The sequence below is a fragment of the Echinops telfairi genome, unplaced genomic scaffold (genome assembly GCF_000313985.2).
Source record: "Echinops telfairi isolate 266 unplaced genomic scaffold, ASM31398v2 ScPeMD7_7469;HRSCAF=8507_0, whole genome shotgun sequence".
NCBI classification, from domain to species: domain Eukaryota; kingdom Metazoa; phylum Chordata; class Mammalia; order Afrosoricida; family Tenrecidae; genus Echinops; species Echinops telfairi.
In genome coordinates this window covers 84,145,056-84,157,240 of record NW_022111372.1, presented here as the reverse complement: position 1 = coordinate 84,157,240, position 12,185 = coordinate 84,145,056, and the positions used below count along the sequence as shown (strand labels likewise).

The window sequence follows — 12,185 nt, the reverse complement described above, 5'->3', positions numbered from 1 at the left end:
CCCGTAAGTCCCTCATCAGCTCACACAGCCACGTGCAGTGCTCCGGCATGCAGGGAAATGACTGGCCAGTGGGTGCAAAATCTCGTGGATTCCACGGTAGTGGCTCTGGCAGGTCTCAGAGCGGCTCTCCAGCTGAAAGGTGCAGGCAGAGATTGAGGGGGAGGTTCCCAGAGCCCTCCTTATGAGAAAGCCACGCCCACAAGAAGTCACCATCAGGCAGTGACCTGACTGACAGATTGAACACCCCCCTTACACTACCGTAGATCTTCACGTTGACATCAAATTATGGAACCACCACAGCACGAGTTGAAATTCACCAGGTAGATGGGTCTTTGTTTACTGAAAGACTTACTCAGAGGGGCTCCCAACAGTCCATGGGAAGTTCCATTATCTTTTAATCCTATTGTCTCACAAACTTTTTGAAGCCCCCTCCTATGTGCCGGGTCTTCTGCCAGACTCTAGGGCTTTGGCAATGAGTTGAGACCGCGGCTTCTAAGAAGGCCCGGGCTCTCCCCACGTCTGTCTGCTGGAGGCAGTTAGAATGCCAGGGGTCAGCAGGGAGCTGACCTCAAGCTGTCTGGCTCCTGTCACCCCACAGACACCCAGCGCAGACCTCTTCCACTATGACAGCATGAATGCCGTCAACTGGGGCATGCGAGGTGAGTATGACCGGGGCTCCACGGGAGGGGGCGCTGGGATTCCCCGCTTGTCACTGATGCTGGCCCACCCCCAAACTCTCTCACATCCCATTCCCTCACGCTCCTTTCACTCCCCTACCCTCGCATAGCGGGCCATGGGTGGTGGGTCCTTGGGTGATTGTCCCATCTGCGTCCCCAGAGCCACCAGCATGCCGTCCTCCCTCACACTGCTCAACTACAGGCGCCCGCGAGCCCCAGGGGCGAGAAGCAAGCCAGATGCACACTGCCCTGAGTACAGGTTCTACGAGCTGCCTGCTCTCTGCCCAGGAGGCCCCACGCCAGTCTCCACCAGCTCCCAGAGCAAGCCGGAGCAAGGCCCGCACCAAAGTCCCAAGGGGTCCCCCAGAAGATGGAGGGTCTCACCCGCGGGCTTCAGGGTTGTAGATTCCCCCCAGTTCTATTCCAAGTATCTCAAACGTTGTTTCTGAGACACGTACCTGCAGGCCAATCCAACCCCTCACTCCAGCCACCTGTTGTGCTCCGACCAGACTTGATTCTCCTGCAGAATGAATTCAACCAGGCCAGGGGCTCCGGCTGGCCTTGGGAGAGCAGAGGAGAGGAGAGGAGAGGGTGGAGACAGGCCCATGGAGGGATGCAGCACCCAGCCTGATGGGTTTCCATTGTGTGTGTGTCTCTCTCTTCTCTCTACAGAGTACAAGGTAAATGCTGTTCGTGGGCCTGGTGGGTCTCTGGGACCCTGGTAGAGCTGGCTAGCCTGGGCCCAGCAAGCGGGTGAAGGCACTGGCTCGCAGGGAAAAGAACATGGATGAGTAACCCCAAGGGTCCTTCCCAGATAGCCTTTCCCTTCCTCCTTGACCCAACAGTCCACCCTGGATCTCTTGACTCCTGAAATCAGATAAGTCTCCTGGGCCTCAGGGACTCTCTAGATGCTTTTAATGGCCAAATAGTGACACACACACTGCAGGCCTTGTGCCCACATGACTGCCTAATGCCACCCATCCCAGCAGCGCTAGAGGGGCTCTGGGGCCTTGCTTCTGGGAGGAGGTGCTTTGAACCCGCTCAGCAACCCCAGGGATGGCAGACCCTGCACCAATCCCTCCAGACTTGCACGCCTGTCCTGATCTGGATAGACATCCAGTGTGGTTGGAAGGGACAAGGTGCCCACACACTCACCCAAGTTTGAGACAGCCCCTCATTCCTCCTTAGACCTACCCTTTCCTGCTTAGACACCTCCCCCCTCCTCCTTAGATCTATCCTTACGAGCTGCTGCTGGTGACCACGAGAGGAAGGAACCGGCTGCCCAAGGATGTGGACCGGACTCGTTTGGAGGTGAGTGCAGGTTTGGGGTCTGAAGGGATTCCAGCGGCCCCCTGCTTGGAGGGCAGCATGAGAGGTACATCACTGTAAGGCCACACAGCTAATGGGCAAGACCAAGTCATAGACCTAGGTTTTCCCTCATGCTCCTCTGAGAGGCCGCCTTTTTCATTCAGTTAGCATCTGTGATGTACAGAGACAGGTATCTGCACCTGAGCCAATGCTTCTGCAGCCAGATGTGTAGGAAGAGAGTTTGATTGGTTCCCTGCTCTCAGGGGCTTGCATCTGGGTGATAGAGAAGGGATCCACTGGTGTTATGAAGGACTGTGCAGAAAATAGGTGTTCGTGGCAGGACAGGGTGGGGGAAGCAGCACTGGTCCACAGCTGGGCCGACCGCTTGACTCACGTAATCAGTGAGACTGCGTACCCGAAGCACTTCCCAGGCGTCAATACTCGATGAATGTTAGAACGCGATCACCCAGAAAGGACCACAGGGGTCTGGATCGGTTGACCTAGGCTTTTGAAAGAGGAAGGATGTGCTGGATGGTGGAGGTGGGCAGGGGTGGATGGATGGATGAAGGGAGGAGAGCTTCTGAGGCTGTGGGAACTACAGGATGGGGCTGAACCTGGCACCTGGGTGTGCAAGCAGCTCAGTCTACTGGGTTTGGGGCACTCGCCGCAGGCCCCTCTGATCATGAACCCACTCGGCCCTTTGTGGCATGGTGCCACTCCCGCTCCCTAGAGTGCCCTTCCCTCCCACTACCCGCCTTCTCCTCAGAGGTCTACACAGAAATCCGTGGGGTCCAAAGCCTCCCATACCTGCTGCACATGGCATGTCCCCCGTCTGCCTCCAGCCCCCCTCACTCTTGTCTCCAGAGCACAGAGCAAGCACAGGGCTCAGGGTGGGAGATTCTGACACTGAACGCAGACAACTTGGGAAGGGCATAGGAGCTACCCGTAACCCGGCTACTGAGGGTAGGGAGTTGGGGACCAGGAGTCCCCAGGCGGTACACATTGTGAACACATCCTGCTGAACTGGAAGGCTGGAAGATCAAATCCACCCACGGGTACCTCAGAAGCAAGGCCTGATGATCACCTTTTACAAAAGCAGCCATCGAAAGCCCTAGAGCGAGCAGTTCTCCTCTGACAACCATGGGCTTGTCTGGGGTCAGAGCAACTCCTCTGGTTGGAGGACTGAGGCAGGAGTTGGAGGATGTGAGGGGGTTGGAGGGCCTTCCAGCCCTCCCTGCAGCCTGGGGTTCACAGCCCAGAAAGTGAGCCATCCTTCCCACATCTACAAGGGGCTCCTTTCGCGGTCTAGCAGTGAGCATCTGCGGTGCTGAAGGGACAGCTCCCACAGCTGGCCTCGGGAACCCACCACCTCCACAAGGAAATGGTTGGACCACCCTGCTCTCCTCCATCCCGCAGGACACCCAGAAGGGCTGAAATCACCCAGGGAGCTTCTTACAATTACCCACACCGGAACTCACTCCAAGCCAGTTAAATCGCAATCTAGCAGGGCAAGACAGACATCGGATATTTTTTAAGTTCCAGGGACCCTATTGTGTGACCAGAGCTGGTGCTACAGGGCTAGAGGCACTGCCCTAGCTTCTTGTGCCCCTACAGGGAGGAAGCTGACAGAGGGAGATCCTGAATCTGTCCTCAGGAAATTCAAGACAGCCATCCATCCAACAACTGCTTGTTGAAAACCCGTGTACCAGATACTGCTGTAGGTCTTCCCACATAACAAACTCACTGCCATCGGTCGATTCTAACTCATGGCACCTTGCAGAACAGAGGAGAATTGCCCTGTGGGTTTCTGAGGCAGTAACTCTTTATGGGAATAGAAAGCCTCATCTTTCTCCCATGGAGCCACTGGTGGTTTTGAGCCACTGACCTGGTGGTTAGCATCCCAAAAGCAACCACTAGGTCAGCAGGGCTCCCTATAGGTGCTTAGGACATATTATGTATGTGAGATACCGTTATAGGTGCTAGGAGCCCTGGTGACATAGTGCGTTACACATTGGGCTGCTAACTACCAGGTCAGTAGTTCAAACCCACCAGTCACTTCTAAGGAGAGGGTTGAGGCTTCCTGCTCCCATAAAGATGTACAGCTTCAGAAGGGCAAAGGGAAAGTTCTAACCTTCCCTAAGAGTCACTATGAGATAGAATTGACTCAATTATAGTGAGTTAGGTTTGGCTGTAGGTGCCTAGGATACTGGCGCTATTAGATACATTGTTACAGGTGCTTACAGAACAAAACAGGCAAAGGCCCCTGCCCTCTTGCAGCGGGCATCCTTTCTTTAACTGGCACTAAGGTAAAGGCTGCGGCATGGTAGATGGTAATAAGTGCTAAGGAAAAGGAGAGTAGAGGGAGGGGCTTGGGAGTTAGGGGGAGGCAGGAGTTGCCATTTTAAATGGGGTGGGGCATGACAGAGTAGGTTTCCTTTTAAACTTGAGCAAAGACTTGATGTAGGTAAGGAAGTGAGCCATGCTTCTGTGGAGAGGAGAAGTCCTGAACAGCACACGTAGTTAACCCACTCAACAGCTGAACAAAAGGCTGCAGATTCAAGTGCTCCTAGAGGTGCTACAGAATAAAGGCCAGGCAAACTGCTTCCCCAAAATCAGCCATTCAAAACGCTGTCACGCTCAGTTATATTCTGACACACATGGGTTCTCCCTGACCCAGAATCAGCTCAGTGGCAACTGGTTTGGGTTCTGATGTGATCAAGGCAGAAGGGGCAATCGATGGCAAGGCAGTAGCAAGGGTGCGTCTGGTGTGTTCGAGGGCAGCGGGAGGTGGGCGGCACCCCGGATGAGCGCAGGGGAGAGTGGAGGAGGCGAGAGCCAAAGGAAGGAGCCCTGGATTATTCCAGAGCCAGGGGCTGCTGCAGGGCCTCTGGCTTCCGCCTGAGCAAAATGAGGAACCATGCGCAGAGAGGCAATGTGACTGGGGGCCAGGTGGCAGACACGTGGAAAGACGATTACAGCCGTGACCGGACCCTTGACGGCACGCACACCGCACGCCAGCCTCTGGGCTGAGCATCCGGACTGCGCCATCTCATGCAGCGTCCAGGAGGCAGGACCTGGCAGGCTCTGGCTTTGCTGAGGAAGAAATGGAGGCTCGGGGAGATGGAGTGGTTGACCAGGTCCGCCGTGCAGGTGTGCCCGTGTTCTTAGCCTTCACCCCGGCTCCTGGCGGCACGTGCAGTGGGCAGGCTGGTGGTCTGCGTCTAAGGAGCTGGAGGAGGAAGCCAGCTCAAGCTAGCTCGTCAAGGAAGGGAGGGGTCTTAGTCTGCTCCCCCCACCCCCATCCTTTCATGGATGACCAGACTTGAAACTGAATCTGTTGTGGCTTCGATTGAAGCATGGGGTCCATGCTGACTCATGGCCACCCTATGGGACAGGGTAGAACTGCCCCACAGGGTTTCTGGGCTGTCACTCACAGGATTCCCACCTCCAGGTCTTTTCTCCTGAGGTACAGCAGGTGGGTTGGAACCCTGGTGTCTTCAGGTAGCAGCCAGGCATGTCATCATCGCACCACCAGGACTCAGGAGGCGGAGACCATGGTTGTCGGGGGCCATCCAATTCAGTCCAACTCAGCGCAGCCCTATCTGACCAAGTGGAGCTTCCCCGGGGCGGGGAGGGGGGTGTCCATGCTCTACCTCTCTGGGAGCAGACAGCCAAGGAGGGTTTTCTATCAAGGAGCTGCTGGTGAGTTCCCACCAACATGTCAGTTAGCAGCCGCGCACTTAACCGCTGTGCCACCAGGGTGCCTGAGGCTTTGTCTCCCACTGGCTTATTTCAAGCCTCATGTGTTTAAAAAAAAAAAATGCCCAACGGGCTTAGGGCACATTAGAGAACGCCAACTACAAAATCAGTAGTGACCACCCACAGCTCCTCACCCCACCAAAAGCCCAAATCAGGCTCCCTTAGGAATTCCCTCCAGAGCCCTGTTGGGGGAGCGGTCATGGGTTGGGCTGCCAACCACGAGGTCAGCAGGTCAAAACTACCAGCTGCTTCGCGGGAGGGCGACAAGACTTCCTACTCGCCTGAAGAGGTGGAGTCTCGTACCCCACCGGGCAGTTGGACCCTGTCCTGTAGGGTTGCTGTGAGTCAGTAACGACTGGGTGGTGGCCGCTTTGTGTGTTACGGTCTCCCTCCGCCTTTGCTGTTAGGGGCAGAGGGAGAAGCCCCTCAGGAGCTGGGGGGTTTCGTCTGAGTGAGAGTAGAACAGGTCCGGACACGCCCCTGGCCGGAAGGAACACAAGGCCCTCCAGACCCTGATGGAGACTTGGGCACCCAACAACCCCTTCGTCAGAGAAACCCACGGCATGCCCAGGCACTCGGAGACCAGTGGGGCCTTTGGTTGGCCACAGGAGTTAGATGAAGGGAGTGTGAGGCACAGCCACTGCTCTCCCTCGCGTGCTTCCGAGAACTGGGTGAGAAAGGGGTGTTTTTAGATGCGTTTGGCAGTGGGTGGACTGACACAGTGGCTGTGGCTGTCTGGTGCCATCAGGTCCGTTTCCACTGGCAGCAACCCCAGGTGGCAGAGGAGAACGCCCCACAGCGCTGCCTGGCATTCTCTGTGCACAAGCGGGTCTTGTTCCTGCTGTCACCCCCGCAGCCAGCAGACGGGCGCTTAGCCAGTTATGCTTCCAGGGCACGGTGTCTAGGGTTTCCTTCCAAACGCTTCAGCAGAAGAAACCAGGAAGGAGATAAATGGAGCCACGCACGGCAAACTCTTAGCCCAACACCAACGGCAATTCTTCTCGGACGCACTTGTCAAGGAAAGCTCTTGATGACGATGGAGCCTGGGAAATGGGCATGGGGTGTGCTGTGTTGTGTCTCTGACTCTGTGAGTTGCTGCAACTTCCCGTCGTGAAAAGACGTCGTGATGAATGTCTCAAAATGGGGCAAGCCGCCAGGATAGAACACGCCCTGTGCATGTGAGGTCGGAGGCCAGGCAGTGCGCCCACCTTGGCTACTTACCTGTTGTCCTTCCCACCACCACCCCATGCCCGGCCCTCTCTCCCTCTCGGACAAGCCCGTCACTTTAATTCTCGGCCCTTAGTGTTCTCCTCTTCAGCTGGGATAAAAGACCGTGCCTGGTTTCCAGGGTAGTAGAAAGGGTTACTGAGAAAAAGAAAGAGGAAGAGATTGTGTTCATAAATGATTGAGCCCAATAGAAATGAAGCAAGGGATTGTGGGTGTTGTTCAGGGCTGGTGAGTATTGAAAGGAGCCCCTCGGAAATCCCATTTCAATGGTACGGGGTTCATGGCCTAGCCTGGGAAGGCCAGAGAGGCAATGGCCGCTCCCAGTGACCTCGTAGGACAGGGTAGAACTATCCCCTGTGGGTTTCTTATAGACAGCTCTGTCTTGAACTACTGACCTTGTAGTTAGGAACCTAAGTGTGTGGGTGTGTGTGTGTGGGTGTGTGTGTGTGTGTGTGTGTGTGTGTGTTAGGATGTATATATACATATATATCCTAAAATCTATATACAGAGAGAGAGAAATGCACCCTAAAAACTTGACAATCCTTCCTTTACCTCTCAAGGGGGAGGGGGTAGCATTCCTAGTTAATTTTCTTCAGGACTCAACTTGCAGGAGTGCAGAAAGGTGGATGGACCAGAAGCTTAGGGGCATCACGAGTCCCACTGAAGTGGAGACCAGGCCAGGGGAGACCTGGGTGCAGGAAGCCGCAAAGAGTGAGGCCTCTCTAGCCAGATCAGCTGCAGAGACCCCCGACGCCCCCGGGGGCACCCTCCATCTCTCCAACATTCATTCTGCAAATAGAGATCATAGGTCTTCCTCAGGCCCAGGGTCCCAATAGGAGCACAGAGTGACCACTCCTGCCTTCTGCCTCCCACCTCCAGCTGCCATCTCCATGCTCACACTGTCCCCTTTGTCCCCTCACACCTCCTTTCAGCGCCACCTGTCCCAGGAAGAGTTCTACCAAGTCTTCGGCATGACCATCTCCGAGTTTGACCGGCTGGCCCTCTGGAAGCGGAATGAACTGAAGAAGCAAGCCCGGCTGTTCTAGGCGGAGGCTCTATAAATATATATGTGCATTTATATAAAGATATATGTAAGCTCTCTATCCTGAAGCGCAGTGCAGCCCTTTCTCATGTAATGGGGCTTGCTGCCTGCCCTGAGACGCGCTTGTCTGCGCTGCCAGGCGAGCCCACGCCATCGAGACATTTTGATACCCCTCACCTTCTCTTTTCTAAGTGCTGTGCGATTTGGGAAGGGATGTGATTGGGGACTCCCGCCCTTTTCTTGGGGATCTTTTTTCTACTAAAACATCTGTCCCCCGAAACCCAACTCCCTCTCCTAAGAGCGGCGCCTGCAGAAGCCTCCCTCCTGGCTGCATCCCGGGGCCCCGGGCCTCCAGTCAGCATCACCTTGCCATTTGTGGGCCTCCTTGGCCCAGCGGCGGGCGGGGTTCCCCACGGAGGAGGCGCAGGGATCGCCCAAAGTCACGGAGCGCCTTTGAGAGCCGGGAGAAGCTTTTTCTTGGTCCCCTTATTAGGACTTGGGTGCTCTCTGGGGGTGATGGGCCCCCGTTGTGAGCTTGGGCCTCCAATCTCCTCCACACACCAGTGAACCACAGGGGGCGGGGGCGGGGCCTCCCCACAGCTGTGTAACTTTCCTCTTTCTGTCCTGTCTCCTTACACGCTCTCCCTGGTCTGAACCAGGGGCTCCTGGTAGGAAAAGAAAACAAGGCACGTGTGTTCCCTCCCCACTTCTGAATGGCCCTGCAGCCTGGCCGCTTTGGCTGGCTCCCACTGGGAGAAGGAAGGAAGGGGAGGGCCCTGGGGCAGGAGCAGGACCCCTGTTGCAATTGGAGCTGCAGAACCCTCTGGAAGCTGCCCTCACCCTCCCTCCTCCCAGCCTCCCTCCCGCCCTCTGGTCTTTCTTTGCAGGAGAGGTCCTTTCCTGCAGCCTGTGCTTCAGCCTTACTACAATCTATGTGCCTGACACCTCAACACAGCACAGGGCTAGCGTTCCCACTATAGCTCCATCTGATCCACTAGATGTTCTATCGCCAGCCACCCTCTTGAGAGGCCATGCCGGTCACGTGCCCAAGAAAGGCTCCAGGTCTGTGCCTGCTGATCCATGGTCCCCTGACAGCCCTCAGGCCTCTCCGTGCACGTGGAGTTTTCATGCGGGGAGTTTTTTACAAGGATGGCTTCCCTCTGAGATTCCAAGTGAAGGGCTGGTCGGCACTTCTCAGGACCATCCTGGATTCCCCTGGGAGCTGCCTTTCCTACCTCCTTGTCTTCGGGAGCAGGAGTAGAAAACTTAGCCTTCTCTCCTCCCCTCTCCAAACGCTCCCTCCATGAAGCCACCTGAGTCAGGCCAGGCTGAGGTTGTGGAGGAAGGATGAAGTGCAAGTGACAAGTAATGACTCTCAAGAGGCTGGTCACTGGACACAGCAAATGTAGACCTTAGTTCAACTCAGCACACCTTCACTGAGCACCTGCTGCTGCTGAGCACCTGCTGCATACTGAGCACCCGGTGGGGAGGGGTGCAGACACTGAGATGAATCAACACGGCCCTATGGATAGTGGGGGGCAGTTACGCATGCTCCCAGACCCGAACGTAAGGCAGAAAGTGACAGGAGCGAGCACGAGGAAGTGTGGCTTTGCCAGAAAGGCCCGTGGAGCTGCTTGCAGACCAGGGAACGCTTTCTAGAAGAGACTGTGTTTGAGCAAAATTAAAGAAGGATCTTCAGTTAACCCGGAAGAGACTGGAAGTTAAAAGGGTGACGGGCAGAGGGCCGGAAGGGAGGTCTAGTGTACTTTCACTTAACATGTCAAATGTCAACCCTCCCCTGAAACTTCTCCTTTTTGGCCAATGTCTTTCAACTTTCCTGACCTTTGGAAATGTCCCCAGCCAGTCACAATCATCGAAACTGCCTCATTACCACTGATTGAGACCTTGGCGGGATTGGAGGGCTTTTGTTGTTGGATATTTTTGTTTGTTTGCTTCCCATAAAAGCACATCATTTCAACCAGGCCTGGGCTCTTCTGTTGTGTCCCGTTGTGAGTGGAACTGAGTGATGCGGGGGAAGATAGGCACTTGCATGTGCTTCAAAATACAAGGGCCTGGAGGGCATCCCCTCCCTTGGCCTCAGGTTCTCCTTCTGTAAAATGAGGTTTCAAGGGGTCAGGATTGCTCCCACGCTCTGTGCTGCAATACGCTAGGCAATGTGTCAGGAACTACAAGAGACTACTTCTACGATCGATAAGAATAATTAAAATTCCTCACTAATGACCACCAACTATGTGCCAAGACCCCCATTGTCTCAACCACCCAACAGGAAGCCAATACGATTGCTTCCACCATCTCCTCAGTGAGGAAACGGCTTTGAAGAGGACATACAATGACCATTGGTGGGGCTGAGAGCTCACCCCTGCCCGTCTGATTGGACAGACCGGCTTGTCCACTCTTTCCAGGAGGAAAAGGAGGGTGCTTGTCCCTCTGAGTAAAGAGCGGCCCATGCAAAGTGACTTAAGCACTCACTGTCTTGCATAACTGAAAATCTAGGGTGCCAGGTTTGGTGATGCCATTGAGAGCCCAGGTTGCTGACATCTTTTCGCCCCACCCTCCTTGTCACATTGACTTTCTCTTCAGGGGGTATCCCTGAGGAGAAAGGCTGTTTCCGATCCAGGCGTCGTGCCTTCACACAACCACGTCAAAACACAGGAAAGGAATATCCCTCCGTGTGTCTCTTTCAATCAGAAAAACTAGAAGTCCCCAGTAGACGTCCCCCTTCAATCCATTTACTATAAACAGGGAATATGGCCCTGTTAGGGGTGCAAAGAAAGCTGAGAAGTCAAGTATTTGGCATTGCAGTCTTGATCATGGGAGGTGAGTACTCTCCTGGCAAGGAAGAGGAGAGATGGACACAAGAGAAATGCCTAGTGGGTAGGTGCCTATGCTTAGTGCCTGTGCTTCAAGCATGGGGATAAACACACACACACACACACACACACACATCCACATCATGTGGTGGTGGCGGTGGTGGAATAATTTAGAAAAATATGTAATGCTTTTACAACTTGATGAACATAATCAACTGCACCGAATTACACAGGTAAAAGGCATTGGCAAACGTTTTGTCATATCGATACAGGGACTCTGGGGGTGTGGTGGATTAGGAGTTGGGCAGCTCACCAAAACATCAGCAGTTTGAAGCCACCAGTCGTTCCGTGGGATGAAGATGAGGCTTTCCACTCCTGTAAAGAGCTACGGTCTTGGACCCACCGGGGCAGTTCTGCTCCGTCCTATAGGGTCACCACGAGTTGGAATTGACTTGATGACGGTGAGCTTGGCTTGGTTTGGTACCGCAATTACAAAGGAAAGAGAATGGAACAAAAGCATTGATTAAGTGCTGTTGCATCCTGTAAAGATGCAGTGCACATTAGTAAACATTCTGAGAATGCCTACAATATGTGCTGCTGCTGCTGTTATAGGGTGACATTGAGTCAGTACTGATTCATAGTGACACTATGTACAGCAGAACAAAATATGGCCTGATCCTGGCACGGAGCAACAAACTAATAAAGAGCTTAATGGGGCCAGGCCCCAGTTGAGCTCTGTTGACCCTCTCCCCAGAAGAAGGCAATACAGAAGACAGCACTGAAAATATATCCCAGGGGGAGAGGCAGGTCTGTCCAGACCACACAGGAGCGAACTAAGAGGGAAAGAGAGAGAGAGTGGACCTCATCATGGTCCATCAAGCCCCAGGGACAACATCCCTACTCGGAGCAGCCAGTGCATTAGAGAGGACAGGAGGGCCGGCCCCACCACGAGACATGACGTTCCCTCACTGACCCATAGCGCTGTGGGGAACAGCACTGGAGACATTGTGCAGAAAGTGACCCCAGTCTGCCCCATGCACAGTGGGGTGAAAGGCGAAGGGAGTGCAGCTGGGCAGCAAGGGGAGCAAAGTAACCAGTCCCAGAGGAACCCTGAAACAGACTCTGACCTAGGAGACAGGGTATGGCACCTCATCAGACTTGATCAGAAAAATACATAATGGTCAGCAGACCAACCTGGAACTATCTATTGTTTGTTTGGTTGTTTTCTCTGGTTTGGTGTTGTTTGTTTTATTGTTTTATTTTTGTTTGTTTTCCTTTTTCTTTCTCCCTATGTCTATCTATGTAAGATAGGCAGGATGAATAATCGGAGGAGAAAATTAC

The 12,185-nt window shown here is 54.4% G+C and overlaps 1 protein-coding gene across 1 annotated transcript in view; it reads left to right on the top strand.

The window, feature by feature from the left end:
• ABLIM3 (actin binding LIM protein family member 3) overlaps window positions 1-9,995 on the top strand; it is a 144,739-nt gene extending 134,744 nt beyond the window's left edge. Inside the window, exons 19-22 of the mRNA XM_045284718.1 lie at window positions 599-659; window positions 1,350-1,357; window positions 1,908-1,988; window positions 7,904-9,995. Of these exons, the coding sequence (XP_045140653.1) occupies window positions 599-659; window positions 1,350-1,357; window positions 1,908-1,988; window positions 7,904-8,017 (264 nt within the window). The 3' untranslated portion in view covers window positions 8,018-9,995. The remainder of the gene's footprint in view (window positions 1-598; window positions 660-1,349; window positions 1,358-1,907; window positions 1,989-7,903) is intronic.
• Window positions 9,996-12,185: the final 2,190 nt, after the last annotated feature.